The sequence below is a fragment of the Podarcis liolepis genome, assembly GCF_965112155.1.
Source record: "Podarcis liolepis genome assembly, chromosome: 15".
Classification (NCBI taxonomy): Eukaryota; Metazoa; Chordata; class Lepidosauria; order Squamata; family Lacertidae; genus Podarcis; species Podarcis liolepis.
This window is the reverse complement of record NC_139566.1, coordinates 1,664,222-1,689,610: the sequence shown is the minus strand read 5'-3', so window position 1 is coordinate 1,689,610 and position 25,389 is coordinate 1,664,222. Positions and strand designations below refer to the sequence as shown.

General features: G+C 44.6%; 2 protein-coding genes across 5 annotated transcripts; one reads left to right on the top strand and one right to left on the bottom strand.

The window, feature by feature from the left end:
• Positions 1–2,555: 2,555 nt before the first annotated feature.
• On the top strand, positions 2,556–4,924 carry LOC310693836 (vomeronasal type-2 receptor 26-like; the record flags this gene model as incomplete). The annotated part of the gene is made up of 3 exons (XM_083476220.1): positions 2,556–2,633; positions 3,720–3,846; positions 4,023–4,924. 3 exons carry the CDS (start codon positions 2,556–2,558, stop codon positions 4,922–4,924), a joined length of 1,107 nt encoding a protein of 368 aa, XP_083332346.1.
• A 2,231-nt stretch (positions 4,925–7,155) lies between these two features.
• On the bottom strand, positions 7,156–20,364 carry LOC310694275 (natural killer cells antigen CD94-like). 4 transcript variants are annotated; one of them, XM_083477373.1, is made up of 10 exons: positions 19,479–20,234; positions 18,372–18,582; positions 18,048–18,245; positions 17,470–17,568; positions 15,753–15,863; positions 13,357–13,455; positions 11,701–11,787; positions 9,927–10,078; positions 8,536–8,645; positions 7,156–7,505 (listed from the first exon to the last, which is right to left on the bottom strand). In XM_083477373.1, the coding sequence occupies exons 4-10, from the start codon at positions 17,552–17,554 to the stop codon at positions 7,352–7,354; spliced, it is 798 nt and encodes a 265-aa protein (XP_083333499.1). In that variant the 5' UTR covers positions 17,555–17,568; positions 18,048–18,245; positions 18,372–18,582; positions 19,479–20,234; the 3' UTR covers positions 7,156–7,351. The 4 variants fall into 4 exon arrangements, with proteins under 4 accessions (XP_083333499.1, XP_083333498.1, XP_083333500.1 ...); XM_083477372.1 differs by lacking the exons at positions 18,048–18,245; positions 18,372–18,582; positions 19,479–20,234 and adding an exon at positions 20,290–20,364; XM_083477374.1 differs by lacking the exons at positions 18,048–18,245; positions 18,372–18,582; positions 19,479–20,234 and adding an exon at positions 20,290–20,364 and having other exon boundaries at positions 15,753–15,857.
• Between the last annotated feature and the right edge of the window lie 5,025 nt (positions 20,365–25,389).

The following is a 25,389-nucleotide window of genomic DNA, read 5'->3' as shown; positions in this document are numbered from 1 at the left end:
GGAAATCAGCCCTGAGTGCTCACTGGAAAGATAGATCATGAAGCTGAGGCTCCAATAATTTGGCCACCTCATGAGAAGAGAAGACTCCCTGGAAAAGACCCTGATGTTGGGAAAGATTGAGGGCACAAGAAGAAGGGGACGACAGAGGACGAGATGGTGGGACAGTGTTCTCGAAGCTACAAACATGAGTCTGACCAAACTGCGGGAGGCAGTGGAAGACAGGAGTGCCTGGCGTGCTCTGGTCCATGGTGTCACGAAGAGTCGGACACGACTAAACGACTAAACAACAACAACCTCGGGTTACAGATACTTCATGTTACAGATGCTTCAGGTTACAGACGCCGCTAACCCAGAAATAGTACCTTGGGTTAAGAACTTTGTTTCAGGATGAGAACAGAAATCGTGCTCCGGCGGCATGGCGGCAGCAGGAGGCCCCATTAGCTAAAGTGGTACCTCAGGTTAGAACAGTTTCAGGTTAAGAATGGACCTCCGGAACGAATTAAGTTCTTAACCCAAGGTACCACTGTATACCAATTAAATAGAGATTGAAATCTGGTTTTGAGTCTAACTGGTGTTTTGATATCATCATTTGTTATCACCTTTCCTCCCTTGATTTTAACAATGACCCTCTTCAGCTCATCTATGGATCTTCTCCTTTGACGACTAATGACATTCAAGCCCTTTTCACCCACTGGATATTCCCAGATGGGTCTCAGCAATACGAGGGAATCCTCCAGTTACTGCTGCATTTCCGTTGGGTGTGGATTGGTGTGCTTTTTCTCCAAGATGACCCTGGAGAGAGATTTGTACAAAATGTTCTCCCCATGTTTGCCCAGAAGGGTATCTGCTTTGATTTTATAGAAAGTTTCCCTAGGCTTACCTCTTCTGGTGAGTTTGATGAAATGGTGGAAGAAGGTTCAAAAACAATCAGCATTATTGTGGGAAGCACTGCCAATGCTGTGGTTGTGCATGGTGAAATTCATACAATTATGGTAATGAGAATGATACCCAAACTTGCAGAAACAAATGATATGCTAATTCAAGGAAATACAAAAGTCTGGATTATGACAGCCCAGATGGACTTCACCTCATTTCCCTTTCAAAGAGGTTGGGACATCACATTCCTCCATGGGGCTCTATCCTTTGCAGTTCACTCTAAGGATCTTCCAGGGTTCCAGAAATTTATTCAGATGAGAAAGCCTACCTTGGAAAAAGAAGATGGCTTTCTCAGGGTTTTCTGGGAAGAGGCATTTAATTGTGGTTTTCCCGACCCTGCTTCAGAGAAGAAAGATGACAAAATCTGCACTGGGGAGGAGAATATTGAGAGCCTTCCGGGGTCTGTTTTTGAAACGAGCATGACAGCCCACAGCTACAGCATCTACAATGCAATCTATATTTTGGCACATGCTTTGCACACCATGCAGTCCACCAAGTTAAATTGCAGAGCAATGGCAGGTGGAGCAAGAGGGAAACTTACAGATCTTCAGCCATGGCAGGTAATGTTGTCTTCCAGTTAATACAGATGTCTGTAATCAACTCTGGAGCTCAGCCAAAGGGGGGACTACATCTTACCTTCACAATGAACATTGCTACAATTGAAATTAGCCTTCACAAAACATTTAAATGAATATTGTGTTCCACAATGTCGAACTTTTGTATATCATCATGAGCAGGGCATTTTTTAAGCCAGGGGAACTCAGTTCTCTCCCCTCTCCAGGGGGCACCATTGCTATTCCAAGGGAACGAGGGAGGTGTTTGTGGTGAGTTCCAGCACCCCTTTTCCTAGAAAACAAAGGTACCCCTGCCCGTACAGGCCAGTCGTGTCCGACTCTAGGGTTTCGCGCTCATCTCGCTCAAGAGGCCGTCAGCCGGCACCGTCTGAGGACACTTCCGGGTCACGTGGCCAGCGTGACGAAGCTGCAGCTGGCGAGCCAGCACCAGCACAGCACATGGAAACGCCGTTTATCTTCCCGCTATAAAGTGGTACCTATTTATCTACTTGCACTTATGGGTGCTTTCGAACTGCTAGGTGGGCAGGAGCTGAGACCGAACGGCGGGAACTCACCCTGCTGCGGGGATTCGAACCGCCAACCATACGATCAGCAAGTCCTAGGCACTGAGGTTTTACCCACAGTGCCACTCGCGTCCCTTTTCTAGAAAATAGTACAGCTCATTAATTTGTTTTTCCTTTTTAGCTCCATCCATTTTGAATAAGCTTGATAAACTGACTCATTAAAAGAGACTTGTTAAAAGCAGAGAGAGAAAGACACTAACAAAATCTTTTAAGGAGACCATGAACTATAGCTTTTAAATGTTAAAGATAAACACTCTATTCGTACAAATATTAGTTATATTTAATTATTTTTGGCATCTTCATTTATTGCTTTTTTCCTCTTCAAACTTAGGTCCACCACTTTCTGGGAAGAGTTTCATTTAATAATAGTGCCGGGGAAGAAGTTTCCTTTGGCCAAAATGGGAAATTAATAGCTGGATTTGATATAGTAAATTGGGTCACATTCCCAAATCAGTCATTTCTTAGAGCCAAAGTTGGAACAATGGACACACAAGCTCCCCCAGAAAAGAGGTTAACCATTCATGATGATGGTATCATGTGGCCCAACTGGTTCAACCAGGTACGAAGTTGTTCTGGATTTTCTCTAGTTTTTTGCTCAGTGTCCCAAAACTGCCTCACTGCAACACATTGAATCACCATCAATTATCAGACTAGATATATTAGAGAAAACACCTGTCTGTTTGAAAGAAAGCTATTGTGTTTCCAAGTCTCTTTGCAGAGGTATCTGAGCTGCAGAGTGTCACTAGTCCATTTAATTCAAAGTAGCCCAGTGTGTCTTTTAATTAGAATACCCTTCCTTCATTCCTCCTTTTTTTCCCTTTCCTTCCTAGTATTTTGCATGCGCGCACACCACCAATCCATTCTGGAGTTATTTGGCCCCAAATCAAGTGGGGATAAGGCTATGTTTGATTAGGGTTCTTAAAACTCCAATTGAACATACTGTCAGAAATGCTCTCCACCTTTCTTTAGACCATACTTCAGACCCCTGCAGTCAGGATTGGACCATTTACTCAGAAGTTGGTGAGCAGAGGGCTCAATCCTGCTCAATTTGATGGCACCCCAGGTCCAGGATCGGCGGCAAGAATGTGCGCGACCTCGCTGCTCCTCCCGGAGCTTGCGGGGCTGGGTGCTGGGGGCGGGGAAGCCCGAGCTTCCCCCAACCCCAGCCTCCAGAACAGGCAGCTATCCGCAAGCCTGCCGAGCGCAGCAGGAACTCCCGCCGCGCTCCAAAGGCTTGCGGATGGCTGCCTGAAGCCTGCATTCACTCCATAGGACACACACACATTTCCCCTTCATTTTTGGAGGGGGAAAAGTGCGTCCTATGGAGCAAAAAATACGGTAAATTGTAGGGCACATGCAGGTGATGAAGAAGGTAACTCTAGAAACAAACGGCACTGAAAGATTGCATCAAGAGCCAATGTTTATGTCAAAAATGCTTGAGCAATTTCTATAATGAGATATTGACCAAAAAAGCTTTCACCTGAACTGGAGTTCCAATGCTATAATTAGTGCTGGATTAAAGGTCATCTTTAGAAAAAAGCACAAACCTCTAGCAAGCTATTGCTTTACTGTCGTTTTTATTATTTGAAGATAGGTCAGTGAGATGCAAACTCCTAAACGATTTCCTTCTTTCATTTATGAACAGGCACAACCCACTTCTCTGTGTAATGAGAATTGTCATGTAGGTTATAGAAAGAACAAGAAGGAAGGAAAGCCATTCTGCTGCTACGATTGCCTTCCGTGTCCAGAAGGGAAGATCTCAAACAAGGAGGGTAAGGAATGCATCACACGCTTTAATTTTACCTGTGCATCAGAAGCTCCTTTCTCTAGTGGGAAAACAGTATGGAAGAAGCACATATATATTCTGGCATCTCTTAGATGCACTGTGCCAATTTCGGGACAGAAGACCTTTTGGTTTCATTGAGATTTCTTTATTTTTCATTTTCAGACATGGACGACTGTGTCGAATGCCCTGGAAATCAATATGCAAACAATGAACAGGATGGCTGCCTCCCGAAAGACAAAACATTCTTGTCTTATGGAGAACCATTGGGGATCAGTTTGGCCACGTTTGCCCTCTTCTTTTCCTTCATCACAGCTTTGGTGCTTCAAATATTCACAAAGCACAGCGATACTCCCATAGTAAAAGCCAACAACCGCAACCTCACTTATATTCTCCTCCTTTTCCTCCTGCTCTCCTTCCTTTGTGCTCTGCTCTTCATTGGCCAGCCTGAGGAAGTCACCTGCCTCCTTCGGCAAACTGCTTTTGGCATGATCTTCTCAGTGGCAATTTCTTGCATATTGGCCAAAACTGCCATTGTGGTTCTCGCTTTCATGGCCACCAAGCCAGGGTGCCGAATGAGGAAGTGGGTAGGAAAGCCACTGGGCACCCCAATTGTTCTTTCCTGCTCCCTTATTCAAGCCACAATCTGTAGCACATGGCTGGCATCTTCTCCTCCTTTCCCAGACGTTGACATGCACTCAATGACTGAAGAAATAATACTAGAATGTAATGAAGGCTCCACTGTCATGTTTTATTGTGTCCTGGGATTCATGGGTTGGCTGGCCATGGTGAGCTTCACGGTGGCTTTCCTAGCTAGAAAGTTGCCTGACAGTTTCAATGAAGCCAAATTCATCACCTTCAGCATGTTGGTCTTTTGCAGTGTGTGGTTGTCCTTTGTTCCAACCTACTTGAGCACCAAGGGCAAATACATGGTGGCTGTGGAGATCTTCTCCATCTTGGCCTCCAGTTGTGGGTTACTGGGCTGCATCTTTACCCCCAAATGCTATGTTATTTTACTGAGGCCTGAGCTGAACAGCAGGGAGCAGCTAATAAGAAGACAGTTTTAAATAATCCAGAAGTCTAAATCATGCTCGTAATTCAAGGTGTCTGTTCTTGCTATTTTATTTACTTATATGTAATTAGAAATTAGGAATACGCATGTCCCTAGAAATTAAGGAATCAACAAATTAAAAAAGAATTAACAGGTAAACAATAGTAAGCAATAAAAAGATCTGGAGAAACCCCAAAGAGCTCCTTTAGGAGAAATTATGAGGACACAATCAGGGCAGTAGTGAATTGCTTGATTATTTCCATTACTGCCACTGACGAGGATCAGTACAGTGATGCCTCTGGTTACGTACTTAATTCGTTCCGGAGGTCTGTTCTTAACCTGAAATTGTTCTTAACCTGAAGCACCACTTTAGCTAATGGGGCCTCCCACTGCTGTCGTGCCGCCAGAGCATGATTTCTGTTCTCATCCTGAAGCAAAGTTCTTAACCCAAGGTACTATTTCTGGGATAGCAGAGTCTGTAACCTGAACCGTATGTAACCTGAAGCATATGTAACCTGAGGTACCACTGTACTGATTCTGCGGCAATGCCTTTGAGCACAACTGGCCTGGTCTGTTTGCAGCAAAATGGGCAGCAAGACAGGGCATGCTCCTCCCCTGTGATTTGTCCCTTCTCCTATTTCTTTTTCATGCCCCTTTTAAATCTCAGCTCATTGGAAAGCGCCTTATGCAGCCACCCTGGTTTTCTTTTGATGCAGCCCCTTTCCTTTTTTTTTTTTTGTTTGAATTGTTTGCACTTGTGTTTTCAACATCTCACCTTTAACAAACCCTCATCAACCTCTCTCTCCCCCCCTCTCCCTCCCCCTCTCCCTCTCTCTCTCAGTTTTCTGGCCAAGTGATCTCATACAGTGGTTCCTTCAGCTTTTTGAAATCAGCTATCTTAAATTCCAGAGTGTGTGTGTCTGACTATGCTCAGATTTTCCTTTCTTCTGTATAATGAATCTCCAGAGGATGTGGTCTCTTCCTCCCAGAGTTCTCACTACTCCCACCTCATTGACCAGTTCTTCCTTACTGGTGAGGAGCAGGCCCGAGATAGTCAATCCCCTTGTTGCTTTTTTCACCTTCTGGGAAATGAAATTGTGAGCAAGGCAACTGAGGAAATTGTTGGCTTTACATTTTTGGCAGTTTTATTTCTAACAGATAACAGAATAGCTGAAGTCTCCCTTGACTATTATATCTCTCCTTTTTAATGTTTGTCTACTCTAGGAATGGTAATCTGTTCTAGAAAGGCAATCAATCAATCAATCTTTATTATGGTTAAAGACTAGACAACAGAAATAACAATAATGGTGTCAGGGACACTTTTGCTCTGAGAGACAGCGAGGAATCAGAAGAGGAAGAGGGGCAAGCTGAGGGGAGTAGAAACTTGAGTCCTTCGCACAGTCAGGAAGAGATAATCTACCCTCACTCTGGAATGCTGCCTGTGGAATCTGAAAACAATACAGAGCAAGGTGGAGGAGAGTGAGAGGGGTTTGACTCCACTCCAGATGAGGAGGGGTTAACAGAACCAGAATCCCCTAAAACCAGAACGAAGAGTTGGGTGTTAGAACAGTGCAAGACCGGAAAGAGGTGGAATAGGAGATGGGATATTTCTTGCCTTGGCAGGAAACGGAAGCCAGTCGCAGCAGCTGACTCCAACAGTGATTGATGTGTTAAGGATTTGTGAGCAAAGAGACAATGGGGAGGCTCCCCGTTTCCTTCGACCTTGCAGAGAAATATTTGAGGTCATTTGGGGGAGACAAAATGGTTTCGGGACTTTTTTCTGTGGAGTTTCAGACATGTGGTTTATACATTTATGTATGTCAGCGGTTCTCAACCTGTGGGTCGCCAGGAATGGCTGCATTTGGTGAAGCAGACAAAGCTGGTTTATTGATCCTCATCCAGTCCCCAACTGCATCAAGACACCGAAGAGCTCAATTGGCTAGACCGTGGGGCTGATAATGCAAAGTCTGCAGGTTCAAGCCCCATAAGTAATGGCTGCACATTCCCCCATTGCAGGGGGTTCAACTAGGTAATCCTCAGGGGCCCTTCCAACTCTTTGATTCTACCACCGGGGATGAAAAAGTTACGGTGTCCACCCCCCAGGCTATGAACTCACCGGTTGCCCTTATGTGCCCTATAGGTTAGTGACCATGCAGATCAGAAGAGGCAATGGGGCATCAGACACACAGAGTAAGGAAACAAATATTGGTGTGCATTGCAAATAAATGCATTGAACGAAAAACAGGCTATGATTGGATCCTTCCATTCTTTATTTTTGTAGTCATCTACATTTGAGCTTGCAGAATAAGGCCTTTTCAAGGTGGTTTTGAGGGCTGATGCCAGAGTGTGGATTGTGCATTAAAACAGCGGGGTGGGTGATCTCTTGGTTTTGTTTTTGTGTAGTGATCATGGGATCCAGTTCCGTTCATCTTAAGGTGTCTTCTTAGAGCCAAGTATCCTTGGGCACCTTCTTACAAACATAGTTTATTGGTAGACCACAGTCTACTGCCATCCAGCATTTGTTGTAGTAGCAATCAAAGGACATTGCAATACAGTCGTGGTTCGGTTCTCTATTTGGCTCATAGTAATTCCAGTAGCTGAAATGAAAAGAAACAGCAGCACTGATTGATCAAGATTGGATGTCTACTTCCTCACTCACTCCCCATGCCTTCTACTATTACTTGGAAACGTATCTTTTAAGAAGCGTATCTTCTGGGATTAATAACAAATGACATCCCCATAAATAAGAAAAGGATATTCTTCTGTGCATCCGCTGCCGCAAGAGTTCTTATAACAAAGAACTGGAAGGGAGACAAAATACCCACAATAATAGACAGGCAAATCAAACTTATTGAATTTGTTGAATCGGCCAAAATGACGGCAGCTATCAGAGGTCAAACAAATCAAAATTTAATAAAAGAATGGAGTTTCATGAATGAATATATGAAAAAACACTGCTCTGGTACAGAAATATTGATGTGTAAAGAACAAAGTTTGTAAGGGGGAAAGGTTACAAATGCAAGTAAAATCAGAATATTTGTCAAATACAATATAACAACACAACTGTAAAGATAAGTTATAGAATTAAGGTCAAGCAACGATGGAAGGAAGTCAGATTTTAACTCACATTTCGAGTTATGTCGAACCAATGGTGGGGGTGTGAGGTGGGGGGATGCTTTGTGTTACTAACATGTACATATGTGCAAACCTTTCTTCCTGTTATTTTGTAGAGATAAAAACTTCAATAAAATTAATAATAATAACAATAATAAACTGTAGAAATATTTTCCTAACGAGAGTGTTGCTCAGCTTTAGGTTCCTACAAGTCCCTTTGAAGCTGAGCTAAGCAGCACAAACCATTTAAAAGCATGTTTTCACCCTCTTCTGAATCAGCACATTCACTTGTTTAGAGAAGCAGGAAGAGCAACCTTCCTGCCTCTCCAACCTAGGGAGAAGAAGCAGTCACTCACCTGGATAATGATGTGGAGAAGTACATATGTAGGTCTTTGGTAGTAGAGAAAAGTGCATGGCAAAATATATTTGGAGAGCAAATGGATCAATTATGTAATCAGAATCTGAAACTTTTTGGAACGTATGTCATTAACAAATATTTCTTCAAAAACTTACGTTTCTGAAACTATCTTCCCTGACAGCCATTTCCATGTCCCTCCCTTGTCTTTAAAGACTCCAATCCAAAAAACCTTTTTAAGATTTTGTACTTCAGTGCTCACAAAAAGCTAGGGAAGGGGTGGAGAAAGAACAAATAAAATATTTTAAGACAATGCCCCTTTCTCTGGGAGACTACAGCTTTTTATAGAAATTCAACAGGCATAAAACAAACACATTTTAAAAGGAACAGGTGCCACCTTTGAAGACCCTACCCACATTTTTTTGGAAGCAGTGATCAAAACTATACATAGTATTCCCATCACCAATAATAATTTCATACAGTGGATGTGGTATTGTCCCCATGATCAACATGATGATGATGATGATGATGGATGATGATGATGGAATCAAGGAAGCATCCCAAAGAGGAAATATTGTAGTGAAGGGTAACTTCACCTGCCCTCACCAAGACTGGCTACATATGTATTCCAGTCATGACACAGAGTTAAAATTTCCAAATACTGTTAATGACTGTGCCATAGAAAAGTTGGTCTTGGAGCCATCTTGTGGGACAGTGACCTGTGTGGCAAATACTCCAGTTTCTGCATCCATGTTTGTTGGTTGGTTCCTGAGACACTGGAATCAGTCGGGTTGTGGTATGCTTAATGGCATGATGATGGGGTCTCACCCATGTCTATGCCCCGTAGCACCCCAGTAGCCCTTCTGCCAGGTCTAAGGCTCTGGGAGAGGGATCTAGAAGAAGAAGAGTTTGGATTTGATATCTTGCCTTTCACTCCCTTTAAGGAGTCTCAAAGCGGCTAACATTCTCCTTTCCCTTCCTCCCCCACAACAAACACTCTGGGAGGTGAGTGGGGCTGAGAGACTTCAGAGAAGTGTGACTGGCCCAAGGTCACCCAGCAGCTGCATGTGGAGGAGCGGAGACGCGAACCCTGTTCCCCAGATTACGAGACTACCGCTCTTAACCACTACTCCACACTGGATCTACCCTGCAAGCTCCTCTGGAGTCATTTCCATGATACTGTCATGCCAGAGGGTTAGGATGGTGAGCAAAGCCTTCTTTCTAAGCACTCAGTACATCTCACAGAGTAGAGGAAGAATTTACCGGCAAGCCAAGGGATAGATGCCCCTCAAGTATCTCCTCCTTCACTCCCTTCAAAACCTCCTTCCTGAATGCCAGCTTCATTCATGCTCAGCAGCTCCAAGAAACCTTAGTTAGTCCCAGATGGTAGCAGCTGCTCCCTGCCTCACCCACCCCTTGGCTTGACTGATGGAGTTGCTGACTTGGCTGCATACAGGTAAATGTAACCTTCTTAAATGGATAGTGATGATAGGAGCCCATTAGCTCAAGAAGATCCCCTACCGTTCCTATACTCAGCTTTGATGCTCACCTGTTCTTCCACTGTTTCCGCAGAAATGAGGCTGGCGCCTTCCAGCTCACAATTTTTTTGGGCATCCATCCATGAGGCTACCTCACTAGAAAACCAATATAAGGTCCTTTCATATATAACCCAGCCATCGTTCAAGTTTTCAGTAAGGATATCTTTGAGTCAAGCCATGTATGGAGGAAGCAGAGAGAGAAAAATGGGGAATTTAATGGGAACCACCTTGTATGTCTGTGCAGATTTCAATTAGTTTTGTTAAGTTCGTTTCTGTGGCCATGTGATAACATATCTAGGAAGCTCAGGAAGATTAAAACAAGAACAGCATTAACTCTTCAGCCCATGCTGATGCTGCAGTAAATACCTGGGTGGGCATAGCTGGGAGTGCAGTCAAGAACCTTTTATTTGAGGGAATAGAGAAAAGATGTACGTCCCCTAACAGGCCTTATCTGAACCTCAGGGGCCTCACCTATTTGTTTCCACCTGGATACTCAGGACAACATCAGGGCATATAGGGAAGTCCTCTCTCTGCACAGCATTGCTTCTTTTCTCTTGCATTCTGGGAAGTCTTGCCTATAAGCTTTTCTCTGCTTCTGCACACACTGCACAACTTGTTCCAAAGACCAAGACATTCCCTCATTGCTAAGTTCATGAAAAACACTATGACCTGTACTTAATGCACAGCTGACCACATCTACGGAATTCAATTGTTGTATTCTTTCATGTTATGATCAATCATTAGTAATTGTTTTAGTCTTGCTATATCAATCATTAGTTAAGGAGGTTTTCATGCCTGTCCAATTCCGTGTTCCCTGTGTTCCCTTTCCCAGCCTTTCTTCTATTGGTGATTAATGCCTATATGTAATCTTTGCTTTGTACTTGTGTTAACCAATCAGCAACCAGCACATACGTGGCAATGCATGTAATTTTCAATAAAAGAGACTCCTCGAGACTTGCTCGAGAGACGCCTCTCTCACATGACACCTGCTACTCATCTGTCGTTATTCCAACCCAACAAGGGCAGACTTGAAGATTGGGGAGGGGAAGTAGCTGTGGCTTATCAAAATTCTCTTTCTCTCTCTAGGCTCTCTGTGGAGGCGGGGAGGGGAACCCTAGATTGAAGGAGGCAGTGGTAAAACCACTCCTTAAGAAATCTTCCCTGGGCTCAGAAAATTTACGTAACTGTCAGTTGCTAATCTCCCCTTCCTGGGCAAGGTTCTTGAGCGGGTGGTTGTGGACCAGATCCAGATGCTCTTGGAGGAAACTGATTTTCTAGATCCATTTCAATCAGGATTTTCTGGATCCTTTTCAATTTAGGCCTGGTTTTGGCATATGTCTTTAAAGGCAATGATATTTCCCAAAGACAAAGTGAAAGAGGGGAAATGGCATTATACAACTCTCACAAAATGTGTGTTTTGCTGCTGACCATCTTTAGCTTGCTTCTATGTACAAGTGAGGTAATAGGCATTCATCCCCATTCTTTGCTTTTACATCCTAAAGCTTTATAGGCAATTTTATAATCGCTTTACCAATTATGTATTCAGTGGCCAAGGGGTCAATTCACTGTGTGAGTGGGCATGAGGGCTTCTTTCTGATGACGGGCTTGTCTTTCCTCACAATAGAAGCTAAATCTCAACAGTTCAGGAGAGCTGATCTGAATATCTCTGATGTTTCCCTAGGGTGGCTCTAAGAGTTTTCAGCTAGAGGAGGGGCTTTCAGTTGGTGCAGACTCAAGACAGGTTCCCAATGCGCTACAATTCTTCAGCATCGTGGGATAGCTTACCAATTTCTTTTTGCAGTTCATCATTTTTATTGGCAAAATACCGCATTTCCTCTGATATGTTTTGAGCTGCAGCAAGTATTTCTAAGTCTAAAAAAATTGAAACAGTTTTTAAGGCAGGAGTATCTGAAATAACAATCTGCAAATATCAGGAAACCATTTCCAAACACTTAAAAACACTCAAGTCTGAAACAAGAAGCAGAGCTCCAGGATGGGGTTCTTGTGAATATGAGGGCAGACTTGATTCTCTGTGGCTGAGATCACCAACGAAAAGCCTCAAAAGAATCCTGCAGCTTGATCAGACCAAAGACCCATGCAATCCACTATCCTATTCCCATGCGCTCTACGTGGGGCTACCTTTGAAGGTGACCCGGAAACTGCAATTAATCCAGAATGCAGCAGCTAGACTGGTGACTGGGTGTGGCCGCTGGGACCACATAACACCGGTTCTGAGAGATCTGCATTGGCTCCCAGTACGTTTCTGAGCACAATTCAAAGTGTTGGTGCTGACCTTTAAAGCCCTAAACGGCCTCAAAGGACCAGTAGACCTGGAGGAGCATCTCCACCCCCATCGTTCAGCCCTGACACTGAGATCCAGCGCCAAGGGCCTTCTGGCGGTTCCCTCACTGCAAGAAGTGAGGTTACAGGGAACCAAACAGAGGGTCTTCTCAGTAGTGGTGCCCGCCCTGTGGAAAACCTTCCCTTCAGATGTGAAGGAAATAAGCAGCTATCCTATCTTTAAAAGACATCTGAAGGCAGCCCTGTTCAGGGAAGTTTTTAATATTTAACTCTGTACTGTTTCTAACAACTGATTGGGAGCCGCCCAGAGTGGCTGGGGAAACTCAGCCAGATGGGCGGGGTATAAATAATAAATTACTATATTATTATTATTATTATTAGTAGTAGTAGTAGTAGTAGTAGTAGTATTTTAAAAGTGGCTCATGAAGTATCTCTTATGTTCCCCTCCTATGTCCTCCTTTTCTGCTGGGAATCACAGGGTCACAAATCAATTCCCGCCTCGAGTCCCACAGGAAAGCCAAATATACAAAGAATACTTTGCAGTTTTCAGTTATGCTTTGTGAGATCTAAGAAAATAGAAGACCAAAACTCTTTTTCTGCTGAATTCTGGGTTGCATCCCACATAGAGCTAAGTAGGACATAATGTCAGTGCAAGGATTTTTCCTTGTGCGATGCAATCTTCAGCCCCCTCCCCTCCAATCTGTTCTGAAGTCCCGTCCCCCCAGGAGAGCAGCTTTGGTGATGGCATGCAGGGAGAATTGGGGGGAACATTCCCTTGTGCTAGTGCTAAAATCTTGCACTAGCACAAACATTGTGAATTACAGTTTGATGGGGGAGGACAGCATTTCTAGTGGGGAGATGTGAGAATCACGACTGTCTGCTTTTCTTCCTGCTGAGCAATGAAAAAGTGCTAAACTCTGTTGGGTGATGAGTTTCACTGAATATATGTTTTGCTGACACAATTTGAATCCCAAAGTGAACTACAAGAATTGAACTCTGAACTTTTTATTGTCTTTTTCTTCTTCTTTCTGTAACTATTAAACTTTTAATAAATATCTTTTTTATAAAAAAAAAGAATTGAACTCTGTTTAATTTAAACATGTTACAGCAAAAGTGTGGATGTTCATATAAAATGCTTACCCTCCTTGTCTATATAGACTGGATCAATCCCAACCAGAACGGTTCGAATCATATCCACTGCCATTTGAAACTCCTGTCTTTTTTCCAGCTCCTTCTGATCTAAGAAGGAAGTAGGTAGAAAAGAAAGGAAGAAATTGTGTTCTAGCACGCTAGTCTGATAAACTGGGGAAGGGGATACTTGGTTTCAAACTGCTATTAATATTGAATTTAAATTGCCGACTTGTACAACAAACATGCCCCGGGACCTTATGGAGAAGGACAAATAAGAAATCAAATCAACCAAAACATGAAAATGACTTCTATTAATATTTTCTGCTCTCAGCCCTTAGACTGAAGGTACCCATGCCTTGATTTAAGCTGCCCCGGTCGTCTGAAGTCCTGTTTCCATTTGGCCTGCTACTTCTGTCACCAGGTGGTTGGCCTTCCTTAGAAAGCTTTAGATTTTGGGGTGTCTAGATACACCTGCCCTCTTTGTCCTACAGACTTGCATTTGCCAGGCTGCCTCATGCTTAAAATATGCAAATTCTTGGTCATTTGGTTCCCTCCCCCTGAGCTTTGCTTACTTTGGAGTGCCCTTTCAAAATGAATTATCTAGGCAAATAGGCCATGTGTTCATCTATCCAGTGCTATTTTACTAGAAAAAGAGGTACCGGAACCAGTGGCGTAGCGTGGGTTGTCAGCACCCGGGGCAAGGCAAGTAATTTGCGCCCCCTAACCCATGGATTTACGCCCCCTAACCCGTGGATTTGTGCCCCCTAACCCTAACCCCCAGATGTTGCGCCCGGTGCGGCCGGCCCCCCCTGCACCCCCCACGCTACGCCACTGACCGGAACACACCATGAGTGCCTCCCTTGTTCTCTTAGAATGGCAGGGGCACCCACCTGAGAGGGGCCAGAACTGAGTCCTGGTTAATTCTAGCTGAAAAAAAGCCCAGCATATATCTCGATATTTAGGTAGGCTCTGGACTCACCCACATTGGCCATGGCCTTATCCTCCCCAGCCTGTTTCCCCCAAGCACTTTCCTTCATGGGACTGGAGCACTAGCAGAGGGCATGTAGTGATCAGGTGGGATTGCTATGAGGAGTTATAAAAATTATGGAGCAAGCCATTTGTGCCAGCAATGAAAGCATTGCATTGACTGGGTTTGAGCCATTTTGATATGATTTCTGATCAATCCACGCCTCTGCGTCTCTGTCCTATTTCTCTGCCTGACAGGCACGTATCAGCATTCTAAACCACAGACCAGTTGTTCATTTGGCATCCTGGGTCATAAAGCTAGAAGGTAGCTTTGATGTAGTTTGTTAATCATTCACAAGGAGATGGTAAATACTGTGGAGTTTGGAACTGACAGGGTTAAAACTCCATGGTCTCCTGTATCTGGGAGGAGCTTAACGCAGAGAAGTGCGTCACAGTCTGTATCACTGTTCAGACTTGCTTCCGCTTCTGGCTGAGACGCAGCTCAGCTCAGAGGCTGTGTGTGTGCTTTTGGAGCGCAGAGAATGTCGGAGGTTTCTGATGGATTTACTGCCTTGTAAATAAACGCTTCTAGAGATAAGAACCAAACTGTATCCGGACTTGATTTATCCCTCATCTCACACGGACGCAGGACCACTGCGACTCTGCATTTTCTGCCCAGGTCAGACCCCAGCAGAGCTACACAGGGAAGCGCTGGCTGGACGGCAGGATTTATCCCCAAAAATACTACATATCCTTCCTCTCCTGTTTACTCCTGTTTATGACCTCCGGGGTTTCCTAAAAGCATTCCTCCTTGCTTCCTCTTTTATTTACTCTGAACTACTATGCATGCTCAAATTAGCTCTTTGTAGTTAACTTTTAACTTTGTCCCCACGTGGGGGTTTTGAAATGCTCAGAGGAAATCTGATTGGTTCTTAGGAGCACTGTGTAAAAAGTTCTTTTGTGAATAAAACGACCTGGGCCGAGGGGTGGACAGGATTATTATTATTATACACACTCCTCCCAGAGTCTTGCTGGTCAAGCCTTGTGTGTATTTTATTAATCAGAGTCCAATCCTTCCTTGCTTTGGGAATGCCACAGGGCAGGGTGGCGAGATCAGGAATGGGGGCTCTCCCATGGCAAATGAGGATTAGTTGGGAAAGAAGGAGAGAATTGCAACTGGGAAAGGGAATTGTCCAGGGTGTCCCAGGAACTTGTGTTAGCCTATGTCTCTCTTACAAGTGCTGGAACTCACTTTTTCAGGGAGAACAAAACAATGCCATTGCTCTCACTGAGTGACAGCTGTAACTCACCCCTGGAAATCAAAGAGAGATGAAAGGGGTAAAGGGAAGGTAGATCCTGCCATCTCTTTTTGGAAATGCTATTGGCATTGAAGCAAAGCCCATGACAGTAGTATCAACGTACGCCAATTACGTACTTACATAGCATGTAAATCAGCAGTGTCAAGGCAGCAACGATGAAAATCTCAAGTATGAGAAATCTTTCACCCGTTGGAGTTTGAAAGTAAGTAACCAACTCGTGAAAAGCTGATGCTTGAAGAAAGAAAATTTTACTTTAGCCATCAATAGTCAACATACCATTGCCACCCCAGGGAAAAGTGTTTCCGTGTGCTGTGGCAGCCATCAGCCAGGGACACTCAACTGTTCAAGGAGTGGGCACTTGGGAGGATAAGCAGGTGGAAGAAGCAAGCCGAGATGCCTCGCTGCTTGAGGAAACTTTTCTGACCAATGTCTGGATCAGAAGACAGTAGCCTTTGATACTACTTTCTGCCCCCAGGCAAATGACAAGATGCTCCCTCCATGCACACAATTCCACACACACAAGCTGAGCTGGGCTGGCCATTGGCTCTTATTTCTATGCTGCTGATGAGGCAGCAGACTAACTGAGGAGGTGCAGTGCAGTTTGTGTGGTCTACACCAGGGGTCAGCAAACTATGGTCTGCGGGCCGAGTCAGGCCTGACAGGGTTGTAAATCCTGGCCGCATGGCCATTTAAGGACCCTCCAAGAGTCTGAGGGTGAAACGCAACGCCGGGATGAGGGATGAGGGCTGACCCCAGCATTGTGTTTCATTGGTAGAGCCAACGCAGTGACAGGGTCATCCCTCACCCCAGCGCTGTGTTTCATTGGTAGAGCTGATGCCGCAGCCGCTCTACCAATGAAACGCAGCGCCAAGATAATCCCTGCCGGTGGGAGGGCTGCGAACGGTGGGAGGGCCTCCAGAGACCTTCCCGCAGTCCAGAGCTCGCCCTGCTGCTGGCACAGTGGCGATTTGGCCTCCACTGCCAGCAGGAGGGCCCCCATCCCACCCCCAAAGCGCGGAAGAGGTGCCGACAGCAGGAAGCCCAGCAGGCCGCAACGCAGCACCAAACCATAGCTGTCAACTTTCCCCTTTTTTAAAGGGAAATTCCCTTATTCCGAATAGGATTCTTCGCAAGAAAAGGGAAAAGTTGACGGCTATGCACCAAACCCAGGTGAGGAACCCCCCCCCCCATCCTGACTATCATCAGTGCAGGTAAGAAAAAAATAATAATATTCATTTTTCTCATCTACAATACTGCCTTATTTATTTTATTGTTTATTGCTTTCATTTTATGGCTCAGTGGTCTCGTTAGATAGGAAAATTCATGTTAAATTGCGAAAACGTGTTAAATTGTTTTAGGGTTTGTTTTTAAAAGTCTGGAACGGATTAATCCTATGCAGTGTGCATCGGAATTCGTTCACTATTATTTTTCAAAATATTCGTTCATTTTTTTAAAAAAATAATAATTCAAGACCCCCCCCACAAGGTCTGAGGGACAGTGGACCGGCCCGCTGCCAAAAAAGTTTGCTGCCCCCTGGTCTACACATCTCTACCCACCCCAGCACCTACTAGAGGCAACTGCCTCATTCTGTCTAATTGTACAGCCATTCCTGACTGCACACACTAAAGGAACACAACAGCCAGCAGACTGGGGTTTCTATGGGGCTTAGTGGACCTCTGGCACCCAAAGAGCTGTGTGGGCTTTTCTCTGCACTCCTCCCTGGCACAACATGACCGGTTCCACTCCTTGCCTGTCTCTCCATCAAATTCCCTGTCCCGTGCATTCCTCTACTTTATGAGAAACCTCAACCCATATGACTGTGCTGTATACAGATCACCGGTTTCCTTTTCTTTTCTTTTACGCTTTCTGGACACTGCATGTCTTCTGAATGCTGCACGCTTTGCTAGCGCTAGCTTCCCCATCCTCTCAGCTTTGTCTGTGGAATAACAAACTAGAATAAGACAACAACAAATGCAGAATAACACTATGCACAAATTAGGTACAGAGTGACGTCTATCAGTATGAGACCATCAGTCAAGAAGTTGTTGAGTCCAATATAACTGAAACACCTTTCTTTTTCTTCTGCTGGATCAGTCTCAGTTTTAAACCAAAAGAGATGTTCTATATGGATTCCAAGGCATTTTCAAAATTGTTTCAGGTAATATAGCACATTCATATTTTGCATCCTATCCCTCTCTAAACTCCTGGACATCTAGTTTACAGAACTCCAGTAAGATGTTCACCATTTGACAGATTGTGTGGGATCTATGAGGTCTTCAGATGTTCCTGGGTGCCAATGCCCTCCATCACAGGCATCATGGTCAATAGTTGAGGGTGATGGGCATTGTAGACCAATAACATCTGGAGGGTTCCCCACCCTTGATGGAAGGTATATACATTTAATTATAGAACTACCTCCTGATCATCAGAAAAGATGGAGTACAAGATCCAGTCTCAGTGAGATGCATATAAATCCAATTGAATCTAGCAAGACTTTGGAGACCATGAGTTGGAACTGGAAAAGAAGCAGAGGGGAAGCTGTTACACAGGCTCTCCAGGTGTGGCATTTTGTTTTCTGTTTGCAAAGACCCAGCCTGACAGCTGATGCTGTGGCTTAAAGAAAGAACAAAGAGAGCTCTTGTCTAATTCCTTTTTTAAGCCATCTCCACTCCTCCACCTGCAGCTGCTGGGTGACCTTGGACTAGTCACACTTCTCTGAAGTCTCTCAGCCCCACTCACCTCACAGAGTGTTTGTTATGGGGGAGGAAGGGAAAGGAGATTGTGAGCCACTTGGAGACTCCTTCGGGTAGTGATAAAGCGGGATATCAAATCCAAACTTCTCTTCTCTTCTTCTTCTTCATCTGAGCTAGCAAATGGGATTGCCAAAGACTTGTATTTTCTGATCATGATTTGGATTGACAAACTGGGCCCATGAATCAGAGCAGGGCACCTGTATTGCCAGGGAATAAAACAGAATGTGGTGCTCCTGGTTTCCAATGTAGCTGCAGCTTTAATATAAGGAACGTGGCTGTTTGAGAAGTGAAAGGATGGGAGCGTAAATTCTGCTCACACCCCCTCCAGGAGTTGGGCGGGGTTTGCGACACCTCGTGGGTCTTACCTGGCCTGGTGCCACCCACCTTGTGCAGGTTGACCATCACCCACCCCCATCTCGGCAGGACAACGGGCTTTGTTTTCTTCCTACTGGATGCATCGCTGGACTTTGCTCTTGGTGAGGTAAGTGTTCCTCACCTTCATGGCTTCCCCTCGGGGCCAGGCAGGGGACTGGGGCCATGGTGAGGCTGGATTAGGCCTTTCCGTGGCTGGCACCTCCTTCCTGGCATCGGGGCTGGTTTGGGGCCACGCGGGTGGCACGGCCTGAGGCCTGCTGGGCCTCCCATGGTCAGCACCTTTCCCACAACTTTGGGGGTGGGATGAGGGCCACACAGGATGGGAACATAGTTACATCAAAGGATGGGAATGTAATTATATCATGAATTACATCTGTTGCCATCGTGGCATGAGACCTAAGCTATGGACTATATAAGGGCCAGCAACTGAAGGAGACAGGGAGATCTTGATACATTGTTCTATGTTCCATTCCAGAATAATAATAAATAATAATAAATTTTTATTTGTACCCTCCCCTCCCCAGGTGGAGCCGGGCTCAGAGCAGCTAACATCATATAAACAATACAATATGCATAAAACAAGCAATCAATTAAAATGCATCCAAAAATTAATTCAAATCAATTAAAATTAAAACTGGACAAATGATGATCCTCAAGTTAAAATTGAAAGCAGTTAATACACGCCAGGACCAACTGTTTCGACTGATATTATAAGGACCTGTGAGCGGGCTGGGAAACCTCCTTCGTGCTTATTCTTATACAAAGAGAAAATGAGTCAGACAGAACCCCGACCAAAGGCCTGGTGGAACAGCTCCATCTTGCAAGCCCTGCGGAAGGATGTCATATCTTGCAGGGCCCTGGTCTCTTGTGAGAGAGCATTCCACCAGGCTGGAGCCATGGCTGAAAAGGCCCTGGCTCTAGTCGAGGCCAGTCTGATCTCCCTGGAGCCCGGGATCTTCAAGGCCCAGAATGTGAAGAGAACAACCATCAGCCAGTCTGAAGTGTCCCAGATAAGTCTTTCAAATCTCCATCAGCTGGGGAGACATGTAGAACTGTAGCTATTCTTTCTGTATTACAATTATTGCTGCCTAAGATTTTTGGCTTATTGGTTATATTGCAACTTTGTAGTTTATTCCAGTTGCTGTTGGCTTTATATTAGACTCCATTCTATGTTGCTGATCAATTTCTTTGCTAATGTTTACTAATTAATAAACGTTTGTCTCCACCTAAGAGTCTGTCCAGTGAAATCTAAAGAACCTCTTGCTTGTCTGGTGCTTGCCATTGGCCAAATAGCCATTAGGGGGCACTGGCAAGAGAGCACCTGTAGACAGCCCTAGAATGTACCACTACTCAGTTTCATTGGATGAACCTGAGTTCTAGTATTTCAAAGAGAAAAACGATCTGTAGTTTCATAAACCTCCTGACCATTTCCCCTCTTTGTGACCTTTTGGCCCTGGAATAAGACCCTGCAAATATCGCAGCTCATAATGAATGTTTTCCACCCTCCAGACCTTTTTCTGTTTGGATACCTTGGTGTTGTCATATACCAATCTCTTCTCTAATTTCTTCTTAAGGGTGCTACATCCTCCCACTGGCTAAGAACCACCTCCCTTGTGACGTCAGGGATTCCAGAACTCCTCCCATTTAGCATTCTACATAAAGCATAAACCCAGCAAAATGTTTCTTTTAGATCTGTTATGCAGCAGATTCAGCCAACTCCCAAACAGAACCAGGCCCATTCAGGCCAATTGGTGTCCTGTCCTGATAGGGTTGAAGCAGCTACTAATCACTACAGGGTGGACCAGCACATGCAAAATCAGTTTGTAGAAATCTGTGCCATTTTGTACCTCAGAGCAGCCCCTTTTAATAGCAGAATGTCTCTGAAATGTGGCAGCTGTTAATTATAATTGAAGATAAGGAGAACGCCTAGGTGAAGACCCCACCCAACACTCTCCAATCACATGCTGGGCAGTGTGACACTGAAGGGGTTTATTTTCTATCTTTTCCCAGTCAATCCCAGTCCTATCTTTCTGTGTGTTCTTTTTTAAAAAAAAATGCTGTGTTTTGAAATTTTCTCACTGCTAATTATTGTTGCTGTTGTTGCTGCATTTATAGTTTCTCACAACAAAATATCAGAAGGACACAGCTCGCTTGCTTTTTAAAATAATTTTTATTAGTTTTCCAAGATACCCCCAATAATAGACAAATTATAACAATTATCAATTCATTCCCAAATAATACAATTATCAAAGTGCCAATCAACTTCCAATTAATATGTTTTAGTTAAAGTGGCTCCCCCCATTATGGTTTGGGTGCATTTCCGATCTCATATCACTGCGTTCCATAATCTTAATTAATGCTGGTTACATTTCAGTTATGATAATAATAATCCCTTAGTCAACAGCTACATAATTAATTATTTCCATTCGTGATGTTACAATATATAAATTTATAAAGCTTCAAGTGAGGAACTCAAACTATTAAGGACCCAGCTTGTTTTCTGCATCCCAGTGGTGTTACACCATTTTCTTTTATAACCCAAGTGCAGCGGGCCAGAGGTCACCGGTGGGAGGAGTTTGGAAGTGTAGAGGCTGCAAAAATGGAATGACAATGGCTTGTGATCTAAATGGCCACAACTTTATTGATTACAGTTTTAGGCCGGCTTTGGCATAGGCATTGGGTATTTATCCTGAATCAGCCAATGCTATGATAGGGTCTCTACTGCGACTTCAATGAATATTTTACTTTTTCTCTTTGCTGACAATTTGCCCCTCAGCAGACCCCTGACTTTTGTTATCCTACCAAGTGGGCTGCTGCCTGCCCATTAATCTCCAGGTTTTTAAAAAGATAAACACAAAGGTTCTCAAATACTTGGTGTAAGAAACTGGGCAAACACATGAGTATGAGAAGTTGCAGAATTGAGCACTCATGGTCTTTGTAATATTTTATTTTTGATGGAATTTTAAAGGGGACTAGCATGGAAGCCCCTGGAGTGACCCACCTGAAATTTGGGAGGGTGAATCCCCTTGTAGGGACTACAGCGTCCCCAGCCTTCATGGCACTATGTCAAATAAACAAGAAATTTGTGTCCATTTTGCTCCACAATGCAAGTCAAAGGGATCTCCGGAGGTATGTAAAATCCAGATCATGATCCAAACAAGGCTATAAATCAGGTAAGATTTACAGACTGGAGCCACAGATCAGGTTCCGGAGGTCCTCGCACAGCCCTAGTACATTAACAATATTGCTAAAAGAGAATGTCTTTATCCTGGATCTTCAGTGTTATTCTAAACATTTTGATAACAACAACAATAACAACATAATAATTAACATGGTTATGGGTTTCTAAAGACAGAGGTTCCAACACTGTGTCTAATATTGTGGTGGTTGCATTAAAAGGAACCCTCACTCAAAACTTCTGTCATTTTTTTTACACCAACTGATTTCTAAACTGCAGGTTTCTTGGATGGGCCTGTGAGACATGAACTACCTAACTTCTCTCTCTCCTCTCTCTCTTAAAAATAAACAGTCACGACCTGCTTCTGTGTGCAATCAGAACTGCCACTTTGGTTATAGTCATGCCAAAAAGGAAGGGAAGCCATCTTGCTGCTATGATTGTCTCCCATGTTCAGAAGGAAAGATTTCCAACAAGGAAGGTAAGAGATATTTTGGACAGTATTTATAGACTCCATCAGGTATGATCCAGTACATGCATGTCAGAAACTAATTTCCCTGATTCTTAAATTGTATGGATTTGGCTGATAGTATGCAGTTAAACGCAGTCGTACCTCAGATCCTGAACGCCTTGCGACTCAAAGGTTTTGGCTCCCGGATACCGCAAACCTGGAAGTGAGTGTTGTGGTTCGAGGACCCGACCCCGCAAAGAGAAATGAAAACACGAGGACACGTGATATAAGGTTGATGGGCTAGAAAAGGCCACAACTTTATTGATTACAGCAATGAAAAGGTATTGGCTTAGGCATTGGATCGCAAAACAAGTGGGTTTATTCACCAGGGGTTCATCACCTGTTGATGCTAATCCAACTATAGGCTCACCCCTGATGTCACCGTGGGTCGTGCCATGGCCTCCCACCAAGCAGGCTTCGGACGGAATACACGACCGCCAGATTCCTTTAACGGAATACCCCTATAAATTGAAGGCATAGGCGATGGCCACACCTAGCACTTTGACACACCACAACACATTATTCCAATGCCTAACCTACCCACCAATACCACCAGAAAGTTGTGACGATTGCTACGAGGTAGGCGAAAAAACCAAAAAGCCTAATGCCAAATGGAAAAACTCCTACCAGGCCCCCTGGGCAACCGGGGCGACCAACCTAAGGTCCATAGCAAGGCCAATGACCTAAGCCCTAACTAAGGGAGTGGAGGGTGGGTGACTCGCGACAGGACGATGCAGTGGAATGAGGCTAGGGAGAGGCTGTCGCTGCAGCAAAAGGCTGCTAAACACGCCCCCTCTGTGGCACCTGGTTGGGTGACCACCGGGGGGGGCGTGAGCGCCAGCCAGGTGAGCCGGAGGCAGGGGGCAACGCCCCCTGCAGGGCGGTGCTCGGGCTCCCGGCCACAACCACTCCCCTCTCTTTCAGGGAGGAGAGTTTTTCCGGTTTGCAAACGTTCTTTGGAACCCAAACATCCAACACGGCTGACACGGCTTCCGAATGAGTGCAGGAAACTCCTGCAGCCCATCAGAAGCCATGCCTTGGTTTTCGAACATTTTCGGAAAATGAACAGACTTCTGGAATAGATTTTGTTTGAGAGCCAAGGTATGACTGTATTGCCATGGGTCAGATTGGCCATACACAGAGGGCATGGAAGAGGGTGCCAGCAAAGGGAGGGGTGTGGGAATGCCTTGGGGGGGGACAAAGATCACCCAGAAGAGGGTTGCTTGGGGGAAATGACAATGAGGGTAGAGAGTGTCCCATCTCAAGTTGTCAGGATAAGGTGGAGATGTGGCACCTGGAAGAGGGCAGCAGGATGGCCTGGGGAGTGAGCATAGGACTGGTGGAAGAATTGCCGCAGGGGCCTGATCCAAGAAAGAAGGAAGCCCATAGACCTCCTCCCCGCTGCTGCTGTCTCCTCAAGTTCATAGGCAGGCAAGGAGGAAGGAACAATGTTATTTGCCTTGGAAGCTAAATTTATTTTTGTTTTCCAGACATGGATGACTGTTTTCAATGTCCACAAGATCATTACCCAAACAATGCCCAGGATGGATGCCTTCCCAAGAAAATAACCTTCTTGTCTTATGGAGAACCCTTGGGGATCAGTCTGGCCACTTTTGCCCTCTCCTTTTCTATCACCACAGCTTGGGTGCTTTGGATCTTTGTTAAGCACCAGGACACTCCCATCGTCAAAGCCAACAACCGGAACCTCACCTATACTCTCCTCATCTCCCTCCTGCTCTCCTTCCTTTGTGCTTTGCTATTCATTGGCCAACCTGAGAAGGTGACGTGCCTCATTCGACAAATTGCTTTTGGCATGATCTTCTCATTGGTAGTTTCTTGCGTATTGGCCAAAACCACCCTTGTGACTCTCGCTTTCATGGCCACAAGACCAGGGTCTAAATACAGAACATGGGTTGGGGGGAAATTGTCTAAATCCATTATTCTTTTCTGCACCCTTGCTCAATCTGCAATTTGTTGTGTGTGGTTAGCAACTTCTCCCCCATTCCCGGATCTTGACATGCATTCAATGACTACAGAAATTTTACTGGAATGTAATGAAGGATCAACTATCATGTTTTACTGTGTCCTGGGTTTCATGAGTTTACTGGCCTTTGGCAGTTTCATTGTGGCTTTCCTAGCTAGAAAACTGCCTGACAGTTTCAATGAAGCCAAATTCATCACCTTCAGCATGTTGGTCTTTTGTAGTGTGTGGTTGTCCTTTGTTCCAACCTACCTGAGCACCAAGGGCAAATACATGGTGGCTGTGGAGATCTTCTCCATCTTGGCATCTGGTTCTGGCTTACTAGGCTGCATCTTTTCCCCCAAATGCTATGTCATTTTACTGAGGCCTGAGTTGAACAGAAGGCAGGTGTTAATAAGAAGAGAAAATCAAAGAATCAACTAGTCTCTTTAAATTCAGCTCTAACTAAATCCCGTTTGATTCAATAACATATAATTAGAAAACAGTGATCCATCTTTCCAAATAATTTCCTCACTTGAGTAGGCACCTTCTCTAATTCCAACTCTTCTCCCACTTCTGCCCTGGACACACAATGTGGCTTGCTGTCACCTTGTAGATGTCATCTGATATGTTGGAACCCAGGTAGACAAAATTGTCTTCTACCTCAAGTGTGTGGTCATCAATGCTGATGCGTGAAGTGCTAGTGATGTCTTGACCCAGGATGTTGGCCTTTGTTAGGCTGATGGGCAAAATGGATGATGAGACTCTGTAAAGCTTCCTTGGAGAATGTTGTCAAGGCTGTATCATCTGCAAACAACATCTCTCAGATAAGGACCTGCTACACTTGCGTCCTGCTGCAGAGAAATGTCAGGTTGTACAGACCCCCCCCCATCGTGCCTTGAATGAAAGGACACACTGTCTTCAGTTGTGCTGAATTCATATGAGAGCATAAGAGATAAGAACATGCCAAAGACAGTAGGGAC

Excerpts from the sequence above, each read along its gene's own strand:
- LOC310694275 (XM_083477372.1), bottom strand. The coding sequence starts at position 17,554 with ATGGGGAAGCTAGCGCTAGCAAAGCGTGCAGCATTCAGAAGACATGCA. Across the intron at positions 15,864-17,469 it reads AAGAAAAGAAAAGGAAACCG|CATCAGCTTTTCACGAGTTG; the intron begins GTGATCTGTATA and ends TCTTTCTTCAAG. Across the intron at positions 13,456-15,752 it reads ACTGCTGATTTACATGCTAT|ATCAGAAGGAGCTGGAAAAA; the intron begins GTAAGTACGTAA and ends CTTCCTTCTTAG.